The sequence below is a fragment of the Mus pahari genome, chromosome 21 (genome assembly GCF_900095145.1).
Source record: "Mus pahari chromosome 21, PAHARI_EIJ_v1.1, whole genome shotgun sequence".
Classification (NCBI taxonomy): Eukaryota; Metazoa; Chordata; class Mammalia; order Rodentia; family Muridae; genus Mus; species Mus pahari.
The window spans coordinates 49885256-49908397 of NC_034610.1; the positions used below are offsets into that span (position 1 = coordinate 49885256).

Sequence of the window (23142 nt, forward strand, 5' to 3'; positions counted from 1 at the left end):
GACTGGTCAGCCACACTGTGTGTGAATTTTTCTGAAACACTCATAACCACAAACACTCATCTACTGCACACACACACACACACACACACACACACACACACACACACACAGAGAGAGAGAGAGAGAGAGAAACCTTGTACTCCATCAACTGGTTAGAACTTCAATTTATGATGACTTACAAAAGAAAAAGGAAAAAAACAAAACAAAACAAAACAAAACTCAACTCATCCTTTCCATGCATCACAACTCCTGTAGAAGACTGGTGTCTCAGAAAGGAAATTAGTTGAGATAGAGAACATAAAGTTGTATCAAGTCTACTTGACATACTCACATCATAAAATAAGAGCAGTAGATTTGAATTTGCATGTATAGTCAATGATGAGTCAAGCAAGTTGACCGAGTTATCTATCTACTGCAAGGAATGTTAGGCATGACAAGTTGTCTGTGGATCTCTCCTAAACATAAGCGATTTTGGAAGTCCTTACCACAGAAATGGTAACAGCATGGACGGCACCTTGTTAGCTACAGAATGTTGGGTTTGGTGGTGCTGTGCACACAATGTTGGGTTTGGTTGTGCTGATTTCAGTTTTTTTTTTTCCATCAATGCCCACAAATGCATTTAAAAAGATTTCTATTAGTATTTCTGATCCACCTGGTGGGGTTTTTTGAATCAAAAAAAAAAATGATCTGAAATGGAAAATCTTAAGTATTTAAGGAAAATCTTAGCCTAAATTCTGGCTAAGGAAATACAATTTCCCATTACCTCTCTAATAATACTAGAAGATTCTTTTGGGCAGGAAAACTTAAGTTGCAAGTAAGATGCACCATTTGCTACACAGTCTATGCATCTTGCCATCTTTTGAATCTGATTAATATAGATTTTAGAGGGCATCATGCTTTCTGTCAGCCATTTCTTTCTTTGCAGATTTGTATTATTCAATTTGAATTCTTCCTAGGACACAGCTGACTCTTCTCCCCCACATTCAAGAAGGTAGTGAGTTACCTGAGGACAAAGGTGGAAAAAAATGCATCTGCTTGCATTCAGTTTCTTACCTTGTACCTAACATATGGTAGTTCATAAATAAATATTTGTTAAATAAAACGTGCCTGTTAAATTGCAGATGGCTCAGAAACCGTGTAATGTGCAGAAAGGGCAGAGCACGAAGCAACACAATATGAATACATCAGAGACCATGCTCATTCAGATAAGCAGATTTAATAGCCTTGTATGACAGAGCAGCTGTCATTTTCCAGTTGCTAAAAAAAGCTTGCCTGTTGTAAGCTGGGGGGTGGGTGTTATGAGACATCAACACAAATCTGTCCTGGCAGTGCTATGCAGTCCTATTAGAATGTCATATACACGTGCCTTTATTTGAATGATACACAATTAAAGATCTCCAGTTTCTCAACTGCAGACAAATCCCCCTTATTTCAGGTCCGTTCTTCCCTATCTCATTTACTGAGGCTGCCACAGTCACAAACAGGACTTATTACTGCCGGGAACTGCTACTGACAGGCTGTGCACAGACTACTAGCTGCTGGCCAAGTTCTCCCTGGGTGAAAGTTTAGCAGTGATGGCTGCCAAGAAGGTAAAAAATGATGGGTAGAAACAGCACTCCTTGGAGTTAGCTGTGGTGAGGAGAAGAGAAGGCAGGCCGTGACCAGAGCCTGGCTTTTCTTCATCTGTCTTACCCATATCCCCACTGAGGACACTTCTTTGCAAAGTCAAAACCACATCTATTTGTCCATATCATCAAGGAAGAAATGTACATCCCTTTCCAAATTGGGAGTGAATACACACAAGAAAAGTTTCTCCGAATATATTTAAGGAGAAAAAATATGATTAAGGAAACTGTCTGAAATAATATCTGTAGTCCTGCTCCCCAGAACCTTAACAGGAATTAAAATACCAGTTTAAGAATGATTAGAAGGGAATATAAATTACGATAATAAATTATGTTTTTCTTTGTTCCAAGTATATTTACAGTAACTTATAGGCCACTTGCTGAACTATGAACTATGAATTTAAGCCACATTTTAAGGACAAAAAGCTAATTATGAAAAATAAATAGTGCTAAGGGTAGAGAATAAGATAAATCTTAAAAATGATAGCTTTCCACTTGAGCAATACTTTTTTAAAGAAAGAGTGTAGGTTAATGCTTGACCTTTAAGATTAAAACATTAATCAGATATCCTCAGAGTGAATGGAGATTTATAGACCAATTTGCAGAGGATAAATAAACTATAAAAATAGAGTGCATCTGTGTGCCAAGTGTGATAAGAAAGTTTATTTCACCTCATCGAGTGGTGCAGCTTTTCTGGAACAAGGGAAGATCGTGCCTGTGGTTTTATAACTCTCAAGGTAGAAATCATTTTGCAAGGCAATGTGACACATGCTTACCTCTCACAGCGTGGTCCTGTGTACCCAACAGGACACTCATCACAGATCAATCCCAGACTCCGGTCTAAATGGCATGTTGGACTAAAGCTGTGGTGACAATGTTCAGGAGACAAAGAAGAAGCATATACATGAGATCATTAGCAGTGCATCCTCATATATTTTTCTCTACCACTGCTGTGCCTAAAGCAGGCAGGCTGGCCATTCCATCTCCCAGACAGAATAGAGTTTGGCTAATGGAGGATGAAATGGCATTGCTATTTTAACAGACATGAATCTATTCCCAGTTGAGAGCAGGAACCCCATGTCATGTTATTGACCTTTGACTGTTCTGGCTCTGAGATCACCAGCAAAGAGAGCAGACACATAGCAACTTTGCAAATTCTCCCCAGGTTTGGAAAAAAAAAAACTTACTTTCAAATTCCTCCTTTACAAGCATATACCTCAGAACTAGAAGCAGCTTGGAGAAATCTGAGAGACGATAGAGAGCACTGGAGCCATGGTAGATGTATGAGTTCTATATCCTGACCAGCAGCCATGGGGCCTGTGTGCCGGCTATTGCAGACGTACACCCACAGGCGTGATGTCACACAAATGGAATCCTTAGAAAAGCTTTCAGCAAAGACCTAATGCATATCTTCTACTTCAGTTATAAGCAAACAAATCCAGCTTTGCCACTTCATATCTCCCAGCCTGTTCCCATATGTACCTGTCTTTAAGCACAATTTCAGTTTGAGACAGAAGTAACAGAGTGTGACATCAAGACCAGCCCAGCACCGCTATATGGAAGCATCACCCTCTGTTTTCCTATTCAGTGTCAGTTTCACTATTTTGCCTGGTAAGAAATATCTTCCATGCAACACCTGACCCAGTGTTAACTGTTTTCTGTTTTTTCCATGAGCCATCATTGGCTTTGAGTTTTGTGTTACGTTGTTCTTTTAAAATTTTTATTTTTATCTGATATACAAATTACATATAATATATTTTAAAATTTATATAATAATATGAATATATTTGTGTATATGCACATACATATATATGTACACACACAAACACACATACACACACACACACACACACACACATATATATATATATATATATATATATATATATATATATATATATATATATATATATATATATGTATGAGGTGCCATATAATGTTTCATGGTATATGTTGTCCATACATTAATCATATTAAGTATATATCTTAAAATATCTTTTATTTATTTATAATAAAAATTTTCAAAATCACATGTTGCACATTTCTGAAATATATATGCTTTTTATTAACATACATACCCATTATTGTATAACACTCTGTGAGAAATTCTTTGTCTCAGTTAACTTTATAGTTAGCTTCATATGCTTGATCAGTCATTCCCACTCCCCTGCCTTCCATTGCTCTCCCAGCCTCTTCTCATAAGAATGATCTCTGCATGATCGACTTTTCTAGACTCCACACCACCATTTTAAAGAGAACTGTCCTCAATTAATCTCACTCCAATTACGTTTTCCCTGTGATATTTTCTGTTTTACAATTCAAAACAATTGCCTAAAATGAAATAATTTGATCACAATAAATTAAAAATGTTAGGTCCTGTCTGGTTCAGCTTCAGATAGTTGGTGAGACTCTTGAATATTTTTCCATCTTTACTGCCAATCATGACTACCTCTTAAAAGTAACCCGTCTCTGGCTTAACTCTGAATAGACCTGCAATGCTTCAATAATTCTCATTTCTCTATAGTACCAAGTTATTAGGATCCATTAGACACATCATACTGGCTATTTCAGCTCATTTCAAAATCTAAATGAATCTGTGGGGTCAGAAAGAAAGTGGCCAGAAAAACCTTCTAATTTATAAAATTTATCCAAGTGAGAGAGGTTCTGATGGGTGCTGTGGAAACCCAGTTCATGGGCTAAGGAGGAATCTCTTGTTAAAGAAGAGCTTATAACAGAAGGGTTCACACGTGTGGTGTCTTGCACATACTAAAGAAAACAAATAGAAATCTGATTCCTCCCGTTACTTACTTGTGGCTTGTTCTTGTTTGCAAAGCTGGAAGAAGGAGCTGGGTCCTGACAACTCACTAGCATGTACACATATTCTTCCAAACTTGGCACTTTCTAACTGCCTCATGTTTATGGAGAGAGGGACCTCCATGGAGAAAGGCGAGGGTTTCAACCTTGCAGGACTACACACAGTGCATGAAAACGAATGAATTATTTTCCTAAAAATTCTAAATCAGTTTACCATCAAGATATGGCAAAGGTGAATGACAAGACTTCTGACACCTTAAAACCATTTCTGAAATAAATGTCAAATTCTTAAAAAAATAATTCTCTTGTCAGTTAAGCTAACAGCAGAAAAGTCAAATATGCTCACTGACAGAGAGCAATACTTTTTCAGGAGTGATATTAAGCAGTGACAATATATTCTATTTGACTGGCTCTTACATTCCAGAGTACTGTTTATCATAATTGTACTGAATTTTACCAGAATCCTATGTGCTGGTTGAGACACTCATAATTTTACTTTCTCAAGGTCACACACTATTTTCTAGGAGAATTTACATGAGATCCATAACTTCAGGGTCTTCATTTGATCCTCTCCTCAGCTATATCTACCTGTCATTCACACGTGCTGATGAGATTTCCATAAATTTAAGCTCCCATGCTTACTTGTCATGGTGTATTTAAGCAAAATCTCTTCTTAAAATATTCCCCTATGCATGCATGCTTCTACATTCCTTAAACAATGCTAAGTGGGCATTACTTATTTCCTAGAGTAATTATAGTCACAGTCACAAGAGAAGATGACATGCAATGATATAAAGAAAATTCAAACAAGAAACTAGTGTGCATAGTAATGATGCCCTGGAAATCTGGACTGGCAGAGTAGACACCCCCACACAGACTTGGGCCAAACATGGAGCTAATTGCTGTGAGACACAAAAAGCGAATGGGAAGATCATCACTGATTTTAAGAGATTCTAACCTTATGCCACTGAATGCTAGTTGGCTCATGCATCATTAACAGACAAAAAGATTCTGCTTTATAGATTTTCTAGCTCATGACAACAAACATTAGGTGAGCTAAGGACAAAGATGGGAAGAAAGGCAAGCTGTAGTTGGAATGAACTATATAGCCTTTCTCAATAGCCAAGCATATATTATATGTACAAGGACTTATTTACATATATATATATATATATATATATATATATATATATATATATAATTACAGTCATACATTACTATGTGTGAGTCCATATGAAATATGAATTCACATGTACAACTATAATTAGCTTTGCTTTAAAATAACATTAAATTGTCATGGAATATACAAGGACATATATATATATATATATATATATACACATATATATAAATATATACTTATACTTACAGTTGTATACGACTGTGTGTGAATCTATATGTAAATATGAATTCACATGTAGAGGTATAACTAGCTTTGTTTTAAAACAATATTAAATTGCCATAGAATATATTGCTACACCTTATTCTGAAACATATTTTCCAACTATAAGTACTAAATTTGATAATTCAAAATGACTACATGTGTAGATGTGTCAATATGTAGAGTTTACATGTGTGTATACATATGCATGCATACACATGTGTATGAGGCTGCACATGCATGTGACTGCCCATGCTTGTAGAGGCCTGAAACTGAATGCTGGATATCTTACTTGATTATTATCTGCTTTCATTATTAAGGCAGGGTCCGTCTGTCTGTCTCTCTCTTTTTATAGACCTACCAAATTTGCCTAGTCCAGCTGGGTAACATGCTTGCTCTTCAGATCTCTTGTCTTTATTGTCCTGATTGCTGAGACCACAAGCCTGGTTAGCTTAGACATAGGTGCTGTGAATTTAAACATCAGTTACTATACCTGTATGGTAAGTACTTTATCCACCAAGCAACCTCCCCGAGCCAATATAATCTTATGTGTAAATCCTAGAGTCAACTCTAGAAATGCTTCACTGTTTTACAACCATAGCTCGTAGTATTGCTAATGCCCATCAAGTATTACTACGACAGTAGTACATAGGACTTGTCAAGGCCCCACCTCATGTCCACACTATGGCAACAGTCCCTCTAAAGGCACTGTATACCTGAGGGGTATTTCGGAAGACTTCAATGATAGTATCTATTTTTGTACAAACTGTTTGAGCAAAGATATTCATGGATTTTGTCTTTAAACTATGAGCTTTGTGACTAAAAAATAATGACTATAAAATGAAATGTTTATACTTTGCTTATTTCTCCTCTAAAAGTAAATTTCACTACTTAACTTACTGTCTCTGGTTAAAATATATACATCAGTAAGATGAAAAGGACAAACTACACAGTGTAAGTAGCCCTGATTAAAGTGATATATATTTATAATTTATATATCATATGCTCATCTATATCCATATATCTTAGTAATTACACCCATCTATCTTTATTTCCCTCACATTTGATTCATTTAGCAATATTATCTAAGAAATCTGGAGCCAAGTGCTTGTGATTTCTAAGATTTATGACCAGGGATTAAGAGATAAATCCTTGAGATAAAGTTATCACTAAGCCTGCACTTCAAATGGAGGTTGCAGCAACCTTTAGCCTTTTTTATTACTTCTGAATAACCTGTGAAAATTCAAATCTCATCTTATAATTTAACTGTGGATATTCAACTATATCTCAGAGTATGTAGCTAAGATTATATAACAGTAACATTTTAAAGGGGTTTTTCAATTATAAAGATGGTTTCTTTTACCAGTAGGTAGCTATTTCTACTGAATAGTTTTGATATTTTACTGAAAATATTTAGATTATTAAACTTTTCCCATTGCACTTGTAAAGCTGCATTATAATAATTTTATAAATTGTTTTCAATTTAATAAATTTGATAACTCTAGTCACAAAACTTACAAACATATAGCTTATAACTATGTATAAGTTATAAAGTATGTGGAACACGTTTTATTATTTTTTGTTTACAAAATACTGCAATTAAATCTGTAATTTAAAATAGGCAATGCTTCTCACAAATCTATTAAAGATTAGAAAGACTATGGCACATTTAAATATTTACTGTTGAGAAAATTATCTTACAATTCAATTTATTCTGCCCTAATATATATATATATATATTTATATATATATAAATATATACACATGATCAACATAATTAAACCAAGTTGGAATGAACTTGTTTTAGGAAACACCATCATTAGACACTGCAATTCCAATTCTTTTTGGCAGGATAGATCGAGTTTAAATATTTGTCTGAGTTTGTTGTCTCAGGAAGAAATAATTAGAACTATTATAAATTATTAGAGACACACAACAAACCGAGAGGAAATATGGTTCATGATTACCATTGATTATCCAAGTAATTTCTCTTCCAAAGGACTCTTTTATCATGTACTTCATTGGTCAGATTTGAGAAGAAATCCATTATGTGTATATGTTTAATCATTTCCATGCTTTTAAGTATACAAGAGTAGGATTCACACGATGCAGTGAGTGGTCAGTATTACTGAACTAATAGCTGTGCTGATAATAACAGTGTTTGGCTGGGGAGATGTGCTGTGGGAAAATATCTGGTACACCTGTCTGTTTTTCTCTGTACAGATTAGTGTGGAACTGTGATTTTTATGGATAGGTAGGTGGTTTGGACAATACCATTCAGCCACAGTGAACACAGGGGTCTTGATTTATGAAGGGGAACCCTACAAATGAGCAACCATCAGCAATCTTTATTACATCATGTCCAGCACAGGCCTCTGTAACCGATATTTGGGGAGGAATTTCCTCATTAGTTCCCTTACAGTCTTTGCTGTCCAATTTCCTTCTTTCTTCTCTCTGACATCATTTATTTATTTATTTATTTATTTATTTATTTATTTATTTATTTATTTATTTATTTATTTATTGTTTTTTCGAGATAGGGTTTCTCTGTATAGCCCTGGCTGTCCTGGAACTCACTTTGTAGACCAGGCTGGCCTCGAACTCAGAAATCTGCCTGCTTCTGCCTCCCAAGTGCTGGGATTAAAGGCGTGTGCCACTGTGCCCAGCTTACTCTGACATCATTATAGATTAAAATTCTTTGGTTCTGAGTCTGTTTAGACTCATCCCCTGAATGCTAGAAAAAATTTTATGATCATTGAAATATATTAAACCAGAGTCTATTTTCTTTTCAGCCTCTCATTCTCTCTAGGAACTCTCACTTACCAGGCAGATCCATAAATTGTTTTTAGTATTAGCACTTAAAATATGTATTTTATTTTTCAAAAAGTTTTTTTTTTAACAGGTACTGCAGAGGAATGGAAATAATGAGATTAAATAACTTCACATATCGATGGGACCTTTGAGATCGCGTCTCTGAACAAGTTCTTTTAAATCTGTTCTCAGCTCTCCAGGTCATCCACTGTTTTAACTGATGTATACATTTGAATTGTGTGATTCCCACACAGCTCCACAGCGGGGTTAACTCGGTGAATGGAGTGCCATTTTGGTAACCTGCTCAAGTTTTGCATCTTGAAGTGTGGAGTTAGCATGAAGCCAGGGAATTCTAACTCTAGATCAGCCTGCCCTCACTCAAGAGTTGTCCTCGCTCTTTGTCACAGTAAATTCAGAAGAGAGTAGCTGGAGGGGAGGGTGAAGGTTGCAGAGGTTCTAAATAGCAGGAACCTCAGTTCTCAATAGGACTTAAGGAACGGCAGAATTATTTCCCAAGTCTTTTGCTTGGATTCTTATCCACTGAATCTAATATAGCACAGTTTCTTCTTAGATATGGCCTTAGAGTTTACCTTACTTGATCAAATTCTCAGGTTCAAAGGCTACAGCTGACAGATTTCCCTTAATATTTAAACCTCTGCTTTGTAGTGTCATCACTGCATCTGGAAAGAGCTGAAGGAATATAGTACAGCAAGAGGTTGATTAAGCGTCAACTTTGCCTTAAATGGGTCTCTTCCAAGAGGACTTCTCTGCATTTGAGAGCAATTAGTGACCGAGCTCAGTGGTAGAGTATGTGATCAGTTTACATGCTAAGCTCTGAGTTTAGTTTTCAGCATTATGAACGAAAACAATAAGAAATAAAATGACACATTTTTATAAGTACTTATTATACAAATACTAATTTATGTTCAATGTGGTGTGCCTAAGAATAACATTTGTTTGTTAGCTTGCTTGTTTGTTTGTTATAGGGCTATTTATTTAGATATGCCTCTGCTTTAGGACTGTGCCATCTTAGGAACTGAAATAGAGTATTCACATAAAGTTTAGACTAAATCAAGGTATTTTGTTTTTTCCTTTTTAAAATATCTGCTCCAGTAGACTACTTCTGTAAATGCACAAATGAAAGAGATTGATTATAAAGCTTACATTACACTTTTTCAAAACCTACATTATTTATGCAAGATAATATAATTATCATCACCCAGAGTTCAATGCTCATTTATGATACAATGTATGATATGAAACAAGTTTAGTAAGGCATATATAACATGAATATATTACAATAAATGATTATTAATAAAGACTGTAGATTTGTACAAAATGGGTTTGTTCTTTGGAATTAATTTAGACATTTATTTTTAGCTTTATCTCTTAGATTCTAAATCAGATCTATAACCGAAATAGCAAAGTCTTTGGAAATGGTAATAATTTTAAATACTTCACCTTTCAAAACTTAGGTTATCCTCTTGAGAAATCCGCATGGTTTGTTCTGATAATCAGAAGTGCATCCACAACAGAGGAAGGGAAGCTCTGTAGTAGAGGAAACCTGGTACTCACTTGTTTGATGGGATATTGAGTGGACAGGCACAGGGCTGACAGTCTTCAGGGGTTCCTCGAGTAGGATCACCATAGAAACCAGGGAGACATTCATTGCAGTACGGCCCACCTGTATGATCCTTACAGTTCTATGAAGGAAGTGCACACCAGTTCTTTGATTTCATCTCGAAAACAAGCATGTGACCACAAATAGTTCTACAGAGTTATTAGTGTGTTTCTATTGGGGAGAGCAATTGCCCACATTAAATGTTAAATTTTACAGCAGGAAAGTAGCATTGGGAGTTAAGTAACACATAATTAATATTAGCCTTACATCTTCCCTCTAGCTTTGGTATAACATAGCTTTAAAAAATGATCAAATTCATAAAGAAAAATTTTCAAGATGAAAATTGCATTTTGTTTTTTTCCATAAGTCAATGTATAGTGTGTGTGTGTAGTCATAAATCTCTAATGATATTAAAATGCTATTTTAGTATGACATGACAATTTATAAATCTCTTTTGAATTGTTCTCTTAGCTCAGACAATAATCTGGAACTTAGCAGACTCTGAAGGATAAGACAATGCATTGCCATATGACATTTATGAGGGTACTGCTGGGACCACAATTAAATGTTAAAAAAACAAATAATTTAAACATGAAAAATATAAATACATATATTTATTATGTTACACATAATTATATATGTACCATTATATAATTACAATATGTAGTTATTCTACAAGATGTGTAGCTATTGCCTTTAGGAATAAAAAGAACAGAAACTACATTTTCTTGCTATTTGTATTGGAAAATAAGTTTGTTTTCAAAAATATAATAAAATAATTTACTTCTTGATCTCTTCTTATTATCTAGGTTCCTTCCTTGAGTTGGGACACATTTATAAAAGTCACCAAGTCTGAGATTCAGGTGAATAATTTAGCTGCCAAGCAGTAGAATTGTCTCTGAGGGTTCCAAGAGCTTAACATCATTAGTCTCCAGTGATCAAATATGTGTGTTTACTACCTATCAAAATGCATTCATTATTACTGAAATATATTTCAGTGTATATACAATTAATAATTTTCCTGCATACTGCAAAAGAATTCATAGATCCCAGGAGTATGCAGTTATGATAGCAGACAAATTTTGAAAGAGAAATAGCTAAAATATAAATTAACCTTAAACTGAATATATAAAGTTATTAACCTTCATGACCACTGGAATAGACTAAGTTAATGACATTCTGAATATTATTTATTTTGATGTTTTAAAATAAGAGTAATTTCAATTACATTTACTAAATGGACTCAACAGGAGGATAAGAATAAATATGTAAAGATACAAATTTGGAATAACTTATTAAAATTCCATGGAAAGGTCAGACTTATTTAGAGAAAGAAATCCAAAATATAATTTATTAGATTAACTTTGAACCTCCCATTTAATTCTGTGAGGTAAAGTAGCTGACGTTTATTAACTACAAATAAATATAAATTTTTTTACATTAACTGGTATATTTTAAAATTAGCATTTCTTTCTTTAAAGTTCCCTTTTAAATTGTTTTTTAAAAAGGCACAGATATTAGTCTCACTGTTAACAGTTATGCAATACCTAAGGGTCCGTTTGCAGACAATGGTTTTCCCTTAATCGGGTCTTCCTGATACTTCATCTTTCCAAATTTACTTTAAAACCTAAGAAATTGCTTCTTCTTTGAAAAAAAAAGTGTCTTTTATATATTTTCAAGGTGACATGATGGAAATCAAATCTATAAAATCTTTTGGGTTTTTAAAGCAGGATCCTTAAACTGATTACACTGTAACCAGGCCAAAATGAGAGTTTCTGAAACTCTCGGATAATTTGCATGTCTTCAACTACAGATTCGAAAGAGAAACAAATGCAATGTGTTCCTTACACTTTCTATTTTTACCTTTTCATTGGATTGAAACAAGAGTAATCTTAAAACTCAAGTACATTTGTAATCAAAAATGAGCCAGCACCAGGAAAGCAACACAATGGAAATCAAAACTGGGAAAGATAGATGTTTTTCTCTGATGAGCTGCCTGTTTTCATAGGTAGCTTTTCTATCAAAGTGACTTTTAAACATCGCTTGCAATTCATATCATGGAAGCACTGAGACGCAGACACCTCCCTAGCTCGAAATGCTCTCTGGTGCACTCGAGTCAAGATGACCTTGCCATACAGATCCACTTTACGGCAGAAGCCAGATCCCGTTTTTGAAGCCCAACACGCTCATTTATAATCACGTATCAAAGGGAAGCCACACTAAAACATCGTATTAGAAATAACTAACTGGATGCTGCGTTCACAACTAGCCAAAAATCTCCCCCTGAATAATCAAAAAGGAGATAAAATGAAAACTTGATTGAGCAGTAAAAATTCCTTTCATATAAAATATTCTAATACTCCTCTGTGTAGAAGATATCAAAACTGATACATTCAAAATGGGAACTCATCACTTAAAGGAAGACTTCTCTCTTCTTGGCCCTCACACTGTCAATAACCTGGCTTGTCCTGGCTACCAGCTCCTTCACTGTTCCCACTCTCAGCACCCTGATCAAGAGTTATTTTGCTCTGAAACAAATGTTTTCTATTCTGCAAATTATATCATCAAATGGACCAATGTCAGGGTATGATTAATCTTAATGAACTCAACTTCATAAAACACGTTAGGGGGGCATTATGAGGGTTGTATTGTGACATTTATTTTTGTCCTTTCAGGGTAAGTAAAGCAAATTAATGTTAGCTTGGAATTGGATATATTTTATTGCACGTTAATAAAGTGTCTTAAAGGTAATTCAATATTTCCCCCTGAGTCATTTTAAAAGACTGTAGTATAATTAAAATGGAAATTGCTCGGTATTATTATTTGTAAAATCATCATTGGAAAAATCGACTGATCCAGAAATTAGGGCTATCATGCTTTATGCTGCTATGCAATTGAATATGATCTTACATAAAGAAAACAAAAATGCATCAATAAAGTGAAATGCCAAATTACAGTGGAACAAAAGCCCTGATTTTTTACTTTGGATTTTTCCCAGCAGCATTCAAGGACAGGAGAAAGCAGAGAAATGGGCATAAGTATTATAGACAGCAGAATCGGCCTGAGCTTCTGCAGAGAGAAGAGAATATCCTCCCAAATTGGCATCGTTTCAAAGTGTGCTTCTGTGAGACTAATACCATGAGAGGTGTAGTTTTAAGCTTCCTGCCGTGTCAGACAATATTAAGCTAACGTGCCCTGGAGTTACCCTGGTTGCCTGTACTGAGAAACTCTCCGGGCCTTGAGCTACTTAGCACAGCAAGGACAGAGCTCGCCACTTTGTACAGTCTATTGTCTGGTTAACAATACAGAGCCAATTGTACAAGAAGGAACAATTCTGCTGAAGATGCATTCCATGTGTTTAATATTTTAAAATCTATGTACAGCACTTAAGCTGATATCAATGCTCAAGAGTTCAAGTAAACATGTTCAATACACCCCCAATTCCAATATGAAAGAAACCTCCAAAGTGTAACATTGTGAATTGTTTTATTTTAATGGTTGCTTTTTATGTTTTTCATGTTATAGGGATATAAATCATTTTATGTTTTAGAACAGTCCACTTTGGATAGATTTATAGAAGAGATAGAATGCATATATATATATATATATATATATATATATATATATATATAGAGAGAGAGAGAGAGAGAGAGTAGATGTGTATCTGAGTCATTAGTTACACTTTATAATGATGTATTTGATCCTTATTCAGTTATTAGACAATATGAAAAAAATCACTTTTTCACAGTTGCTAGGGAGATCACATATGAAATAGCATTCTTAGCATCTTATAACTCACTTCTGGATAAAGACATTTGACACATCACTTCTTGACCCACATGTTCAAGGATGCTAAGGTAGTAATCAAAATCCGGGGTTTGCTGAGTGAATTTCAGCCTTTCCAATCAGCATCTTCGGCAGAGAAACACTTACCAGACATTCTCCTGTGATGTCATCGCAGGCTTCTGCATGGGCAAAGCACTGACATGGTTCACAAATGCCACCAAAAATTGTGCCGTTAACTCTTCGGTGCCTAGGCCAACATGTCTAAAAGAAAAGTAAGGTTTCAGTCACCTTTCAGTATTAAAAATAAAGAAAAGTGGTTCCCTTTTTCCATGATAATAGAAAATTACTCAGGTAGTGAACTCAGCAAATGTGCTTGCCAAAGTGGATCCATTATTGAAACATTACTACCCTACTATTACCCCCGACACCGGGGATTTGTACTGACCTTACTGTTATTGGCGGGTATGGGGTTAGAGGAAGCACTAGCTTGGTGTCTCTTCTGAAACGGTAAAATGAGGCACAGATATAAAGAATTGAAATGTGACAGTCTCAAAGGAAAAAAAGCACAGACAAGAAAACAGAAGGAAGGGTCCCGAGAAAAGCAGCCAGCATGAAAGGAGCCGTAGAGAATCTCAGGCCAGCAAAGTCCACAATGCCAACACAGGTTGGTTCTGGGCACAGACCACCTTTCCCCACATACTGACTGCCTCTAATGCTGATATTTACATAAAATCTTTGGAATCATTTGGAAGACAGATCCGTCTCCCCATGTTTCACTTGAAAGCATACCCAGAGACCGGTACATGTTCAGAATTCATATAATCCATCTTTGATTTCCCCTGTCCTTTATGCTTTCTCAAATTTGTATAAAATAGACTATGACTTATTTAGCATATATTGCCTTGCTATTTCATTTATGGTGTTTGACTGTAAGTATGCTTATATTCACCACTGGTTCTTTTTAAATTTGAAGCAAAATTATTTGGAAACAGAAAACCAATGACAGTGGGATGTTTGCATGGCAGGTTTTACCTTTGAGAAAGCACCCCATATCATCTCTCCTTGTTCTTTATATTGCCTTAGTGTGTGGGCTTCCATTGACAAGAGAAGATGTAAAAAATGGGCAAATGTTGCTTCCCTCTGGAGTTTACGACACCCTCAGGCTGCAATTGCATTTGGATAGTTTCTGGATGGTTGAGATACCATTACATGTCAGAACAGTTCCCTCTGTTGGAAGGAAATGGAAACTAGAGAGAACCACTGAAGTAATAAACTACACAGAACTATGCTGTGTCATACTGGAAATGATTCTTTTACCTCAGGATGTAAGGAGCTTTCTTCTATTTGAACAACAATAACAAACATATGAAAAATATATACTGATATTTCTTATCTGAGAAGAAAATAAATCCATTTTCCTCTTAATATAAGCAGCACAGACATAATGGTTCTAATTTCTTTTCTCCTTTCAGTACATTTTTCTCTGTTTCAATAAAAATAATTCTTTCTCTAACATATTTTTCAAGACCTTTAAGCCTATTCAGATGGAGGTAAAGATGTAAAGATATTGACAAAGAGAAGCAATTTATTTTTGTCAAATCAGGTCCTCAGTGTCGGTTCTTTAACACGTTTTTAAAAACAGTATTCAAATGTACTTGAATCAATCCTCTTTCTAAAAGCATTCCAGATACGTATACTTTCCAATGGCTTGAATGAATATAACTGCCATATGCTCATACACCTGAGTATGCTGTCTCCGTTTTGTGGACCTATTTATGAAGGGTTAGGAGGTGTAGTTTTCCTCAAGGAGGTAAGTTACTGAGGAGAGTGGGCTGTGGCATTTCACAAGACTGTGATCCTTTTGCAGCATGACCTCTGTTTCTTGCTTGCAAATCAAGATGTGAGCTCTGAGCTGTTCCTATCAACACGTTTGCCTTTCCGTCATAGCCTATAACCCTCTGAAACTGTTAGCACAATGGTTTCTTCTGTAAGTTATTTTGGACATTGTATCTTTTTACAGCAATAGAAACATAAGTGATGTACCCTTTCCTTAGCCATAGAATTTATATTAGTACTCACAGAAAAATCAAAGCCATTATTCTCATCTTTCTACTTATAAACCAACTAGCACCAAAATATATAGCCCCACCTCTCTGCCTATGACCCCCCCCTCTGAAATAATAGGAATGGGGGGAGCAGAGTTTTCTAAAGGAGTGTTATTTCACTCAGAATCTAGAACCCAGTTTATATTTTTATAACATACTTTCTCTCAAGTATTTTTAGTTGAATAATTACTATCCTTGTGAAAATATGGTCTATTGTCTCTAGGTAAAATTATCACAGAAAACAAAAATAGCAACATCACTCTCATAATGTGCAACTGAATTGTTTCTAGTAAAACTGAATACCCTTTCCTCTTCAGTGATCTTGCACACTTCACTCCATTGTTACGTCTACTCAAGCAAAATTGATTTTGCTCTTGCCTAAAAGTTCAAGGTAGCCAAATGAAATCCTACAACTCCATTCTATTTCCAGCCATCATCGTTGTCATGTGACCAGGTGAGTCCTCTCCTCAATTGCTTCTTTCTCCACCTCTAAGCCTTCACACTTTCACAAAGTTCTATCCTTTTTCTTTGTCATTCTTCCTACTAGGATTCAAGGGATGGTTATCAAAAGACCTCTGCACATTACTCACTCTTTATCTTTTTCTTTTTCTTTTTCTTTTTCTTTTTCTTTTTCTTTTTTCTTTTCTTTCTTTTTTTTGTTTTTTTGTTTTTTTGTTTTTTTGTTGTTGTTGTTGTTTTTTGAGACAGGGCTTCTCTGTATAGCCCTGGCTGTCCTGGAAGTCACTTTTTAGACCAGGCTGGCCTCAAACTCAGAAATCCACCTGCCTCTGCCTCCCAAGTGCTGGGATTAAAGGGATGTGCCACCACTGCCCAGCTCATTACTCTTTATCATAATCCTCATGCTCTTTCTTGAATAATTTATTTAGTGACTTGGCTCCTAACACTCAGCAAACCATAGAAATGTGCTCATTCTAATTAGACACTGACATGGACCTCAAAGACTGCCCAAACAGACTTATTTCTCAAAGTGACTCTTAATTTTTCTCTCTTCACCAATCAAAATATCTCTTTCCAAATTTTCTCCAATTCAGCTGATGGCATCGCATTTTGTCATTTGTCAAATCACAGCCTCTCATTTTTTCTATGATATGCAAGTAAAATCTCAAATTCTTATTAGGCAAACCCAGGGTCCTCAAATCACACCATAGGTTACTTTTTCCCCTGTGTATTAAGCTTTGGCTACATTTGCCTACTCGTAGCTTAATATCACCACTCACCATCTCTTACAACAGCTGTGCTTTCGTTTTTCAACTTTCAGTTTATCATCACCACTCCAGTTTTTGTATATGCACACTCATACATTCATTCGCATCACCTTTATTTCAGCTACTTAAAATTGCATTTATTTACTTCATGCTCTGCTTGTATGTCTGTTACTCATATGTGTGTCTGGTGCCTCAGCAAGCTAGGAGAGGGTATTGGATTCCCTGGGACTTGAGTTACAGATGTTTATGAGCCACCATACGGGAGCTGAGAACAGAACCAGCATCTGCGGATCTGTCTTTTCACCTCAAGTGACATTTTTATACTCAACATCTGTAATACTTAAAACATTTGTGTCTAAGACCTTAATTGTCTCAAATATATACTGTCATCAAAAAATTGTCAGCTAAATGAAAATATAAATACATCTGGAATGTAGTTAATATTAATTCAATTTAATAGAAAAGAAAGCATTCGGCCTAAAGCTTTTATTATTGGCCTATGTCATTTTCACTTCTTCATCTATCAGAAAAGCAAATTATAAAATATTAGGTATGAAATGTTAGAAACTAGCCATAGAAATTCATATTGTATTAAATACAAGGAAAGACAAAAAATAATAGAAAAACATTCAGAAGTCAGTGTTCAACATAGAGTAGAAATGTATCTGTGATGAGTCATTACAGCAAGAGGAATATTTTTGTTATTAGATATGGATAGCATACAACCTATATTATTATAAGACTTACTGAAATAATCATATAAAATCCTCTATAGCCCAAAGTACTTTGAAATACTAACTTAGGATCTTGTTTATTTAAAGGTTGTTACTCTTCATGAAGAATTGCCACTCAAATTTTGCTACTATAGCAGTTTGAAGTAAAATTTGATAATAAAAAATAATCCATCAACTATCATTCTGAATCAGCATTGTGACCACCCCCCCCTTAAATAAAAGAGATTGACTTAGTAATAGGGTCATCTGATGGGCTGTTGACTGTATAAACTGTTGACTTATCAAACTAGAACTAACAAATAATGGTCTTTGTAGTTTACTCAACCATAACCGAGAATATCAGTGATAACAAAGTGAGAGTGATTGAACTAAGCAAGATCAAGGCAAACAAAACCAGTCAAGGTCAGAGATGGAGAATATTTCCTCTGGGGAAAGGAAATTTTCATTAAAAACTTCAGGGGTTTACAGTGGTTAAATACAGAAAAGCATGTCCAGAGTTTAAAAATTCATTGTCCTGACCCAACTAAGTCCTTTTAGCCATTTCAAATAAATGTAAATTATTATGCTAGAAGAAGTTGAAGCTTTTGTTTTCCCTTCTCTATTTCTTCATTCTTTCCATGTTTGCATGCTTCTTTCTTCCATTCTATTGCTTCTTAAGTTGTCCATGATACTTTCCCAGACTGCGGGACAGCTCAGGCTTTGAATAACTATTGCCATTACGATATGCACCTCTTACTGCTCCTTTAATTACATGAGTGCTGTGATTCAATTTCCTAGTGGTATTTGTTTTGTCTAGATAAACAGATTACTAGATCTTTAAGGACAGAGATTGTACTGTATATGTATTGTGTGTGTGTGTGTGTGTGTGTGTGTGTGTGTGTGTGTATATATATATATATATATATATATATATATGAATTCATAAAATGCACTAAATATATAACTTATAAAAATATTTCTAAAGGAAAAAAGAAAGAAAGCTTATAATTGAATGAGTCCAAAATATTCAGATTATTTTATATTCAATGGGCATTTAGCAAAAATGTTGATAGGGAGACATGAGAGTAAAGTGGGACTATATTAAAAGCAAGAATAGAAGGAGAACATTTATTATTCCAACTGAAACAGGAGTTTAAAGCTTCAAAGGGAGCTGCTTCATTTGAAATCAAAACTGGAAGGCTTGTAATAAAGGAATATCTTATCAAGTACAGCATGTGTTTTATATGTAAAATCAAATTGAGTTGACAAAACTAATTCATATCCATGACAATTTTTCTCTTATCTCTATAAATTTTGCAAAAGCAAGTACTTCAATGAATTCCATTTAGTTTCATTTCTAGCCGGGCAAATCTGTACCCATGTTAAAAGAAAACACATTAGTCATGAACATGGCTTTAAGCTCTGTGCAGTCTCTGGAAGCTTGTATTACTTTAAAGCACATGAGAACCAGCAAAGTTATGCCTGGGGTGTTTCTACAAATGGCTTAAGTAGTGTTGTAGAGGGGAATATCTCAGAGCACTCAAATGATTCCTTCAAGATACCATCTTAATGAAACTTAAACTCTTATTTATCTACAAGCCATTCCTTCCACCTAGAAAAATCACACACACACACACACACACACACACACACACACATACTCACACACACACAAACACATAAACACACATATACACACACACACACAGAGAGAGAGAGAGAGAGAGAGAGAGAGAGAGAGAGAGAGAGAGAGAGAGAGATCAAGTAAATCAAGTTTCAAACTACCTAAAAGAAAACACAGAATTAATCTCTTAACAATTACTCTAAAATGATATAGCAAGTTATTAAAAAAACATTGCCTTTTAAAATTAGAACGCTAGAACAATAAGACAAGATCTCAAGCCTCACTCTTTTTCTCTTGCTCTCTTACTTTTGCACCCTCTTCTCCTTCCAACACTTTTCTCCCCATTCCCCTCCCTGTCTCTCTCTACAGGCTTCTGGCCAGCCTCTATTTCTCTATCCCTCTACTCCTCCACTTCTCTGCTCTCTGTGTCTCTGTCTCTCCCTGTGTCTCTGTCTCTCTCCGTGTCCCTCTCTCCCTCCCTCTCCTCCTTTCTCTGTCTCTACTACTCCCTCATCTCCCCTCCCAATGCCCAAAATAGACTCTATTCCATACTATTAAAAAAAAAAAGATTTCAAGCTTCAGATCCCCAGGAGTGGAAAAAAAGTTTTCAGGAGCAGTTATTTCTCCCACACACTACTCTACTCTTGAAGCTTTAAGGATTGAGTGCTTTAGAAGACTGGGCCTTGAAAAGTTTTTTTCAGAAAGAAATAGAAGGGAAGGATAAAAGGGTGTAAAAGGGGGAGAGAAAAGAGAAATAAACATAAGTCCATCTCTTAGTAGAAATAAACAAAAATATTTTGGAATATTATTTTGCTACCATTAACACCTTGCTGGCTAAAAAGGGAAGAAACATAGAAATCACAGTTACAGTAGGACAAAATGCTTCAAAGGGCACCATAGCTTTGAAAATACATGGTTATACTCTTTTTAAAAGCCATGAACTCTAGGCAGACATTCTAATTACTCCATTAATCTAGCATGGATGAAGGAGGGGTTCCCTAGGCCCTACACCTAACTGAGGAGCTATTGGCAATTGATAGCTGCTAGAAGAGGGAGAATCATTCTTCTCTGAGGTTATGGCTACTCTGGAGAAGGCTCTCCATGTTGTATAAGATGGTCCACATCCACACACATATGTGTGACACTCATTGGACTTAGTAAATACAATCAGCAATCAGAAAGTAGACACAAATTAGGAAAAAGAACTCATTGGGGGTCCCAGTGATCTGTTGGAGGAAAGTAAGGCTAGATATTATCATATTTCATCAAACTCATCTATGAAATTATCAAAGGTTAAAAAAAGCCAATTTTATATAAGTAATATATAACTTGTCTAGGCAGTTACTGGCTGAAATTGTTAAAGCATCCATTTTAGAGGAGTTCATTAGTCACACTGTCTGAAGGATTGGTTTCTACAAACTTACTTCACAAGAGCTGCCACTGTACCCCGGTGGACACTGGCAAACTTCCACATCAGTTGCAATACGTCTATCAGTAGGATAAGGGACAGCAGATTCAAGATTGACAGAGCTCAGCCTGGAAAGAGAGGAATGACATAGTTAAGTATAGAAACTATGAAGTATTTTGAAGCCAGATGGATGGTGATATGTAAATAGCTGTAACAATGTAAATATGGAGTTATCTATGTTGAAATAATGCTTCTATAACTTGATGGTTCCATCTTTCATTATAGAATCCATATTGACTACCAATGGACTCTGCATCCATGGATTCAACCAGTGTGGACTGAAAATATTGAGAAAAACACTTGTATTTGTATGAGCATCTACAGACTTTTTTTGTCAAATTATGAAAGCTTTATTTTCTTTTTAAATTATCTTTAATCTTTTAAAATACTCCTTATCACTATTTTCTAAATAATACATTAACATTTACTTATATAACACTACTCTTAGGTATTAAATATAATGCAGCAATAATTTATGGCTATGATTTACATTTAAACTATCTTATATAGCTTCACATGGAGGCTTGAACACTTGATCACCCACCAGTGGTGGTGTTTTGGGATGACTGTGAAGTCTTCTGACATATCAGGAGTTAACAGATGTGGAGCCACAGATTTTGTTCTTGAAGATTGTAGTTCAACTCTATTTCTGCCTCATGATATTTCTGCTTCCCAATCCACTGAGATGCAACAAACCATACTATATGAAAACGTCTTCAAAACATTTACGTGTTTGAACATACCCTTTAGATGATGGTACTGTTTTTAAAGACTATAGAATCTGTGGACATTGGGTAGCTGGCAGAAAACAATACATGCATGTTTTGAGGATTATAGCTCATCTGTGCTTCTAGTCAACATTTTTCTGCTTCTCAGTCTATGGAGACACAACACACTTGTTCTTAAGTTGTTGTTTCCATCAATCTCAATTATTAGCCAAAATATGCTTCTCCTCTCCTTAGTTGTTACAGGCAGGAATCCCATCACAGTGATAAGGAAGCTTTTTAACTCATTTTAACTTGTCACAATATAATCAAAATATGTATTTAGAAAAAATTTCCAAGTCAAAGAAACAGAAATTATTCAAATGGTTAATAAAGAATTCAAATTACTCTACTTGAAGTCTACATGGCACTTGTTATATATACCATGTATATGTATACTATATAGTTATTTATCAAGAAAAACTTAATGGCTATAATGATATAGAAAAATCAGCATTAAAATTTGGGAGCATTTTTCTACACTATCAACAACATTGCTGAGAAAGAAATTAGAAAATCAATTTAATTCTAAAAGTATCATGTAATAAATTAACGCAGGAAATAAGTTCTAGAATGAAAATTAGAAAAACTGACAGAAATTGAAGAGGAAACAACATCTAGAGTTCATCGACTGTATCATATAGTATTACTGGAAAGTCTACTACATATATATTCAATGCAATTTCATTAAAATATTAATATCATTATTTATGGAGCTAAAACCAAAAGAAAATTAACAATTCTATAATTCAAAAGGAAATATTAGAGTCCTGTCACACAGAAAGAAATCTTCAGCAACTCTGTATGAATCACAGTAGCAGATTTCAAAATATTCTGTGGAGCCATAGTGACCTGATGATCAGAACACTGACAAAAGAAAAAAACTATATAGCCAGTTGGATAAGAAAAGAGAGTACAAAAACACATACACAATGCATTTTTTAAAAGGTACCAAAAAACATACATAAGAGCAGGAGAGTTGGCCCTTTTCCTTTCTGACAGGAGCATTGGGTGAGCTAGCAGGCACAGTGCTGGAGAGCTGGCCCTGGTTGTGTGGTATAGGAGAGTTGTCAGGCTAACCAACTCAGCTTCCACCCAGGCCCAGTTCTGAGTTGAGCCACCCCAACATCTACTCCATCTATGAACTGTTGGAGCGTGTTAAAGGGCCTGTCCACAGATCCAAACCTTCAGGATCTCCAATACA

At 35.2% G+C, this 23142-nt stretch overlaps 1 protein-coding gene across 1 annotated transcript in view; it reads right to left on the minus strand.

The window, feature by feature from the left end:
• Positions 1-23142, minus strand: part of Lama2 (laminin subunit alpha 2) — a 454349-nt gene that overhangs the window by 229490 nt on the left and 201717 nt on the right. The window contains exons 15-19 of the mRNA XM_029532909.1: positions 21131-21242; positions 14484-14537; positions 14186-14299; positions 10207-10334; positions 2402-2488 (exon numbers count right to left, since the gene is read on the minus strand). Coding sequence (XP_029388769.1) covers positions 2402-2488; positions 10207-10334; positions 14186-14299; positions 14484-14537; positions 21131-21242 — 495 coding nt within the window. The remainder of the gene's footprint in view (positions 1-2401; positions 2489-10206; positions 10335-14185; positions 14300-14483; positions 14538-21130; positions 21243-23142) is intronic.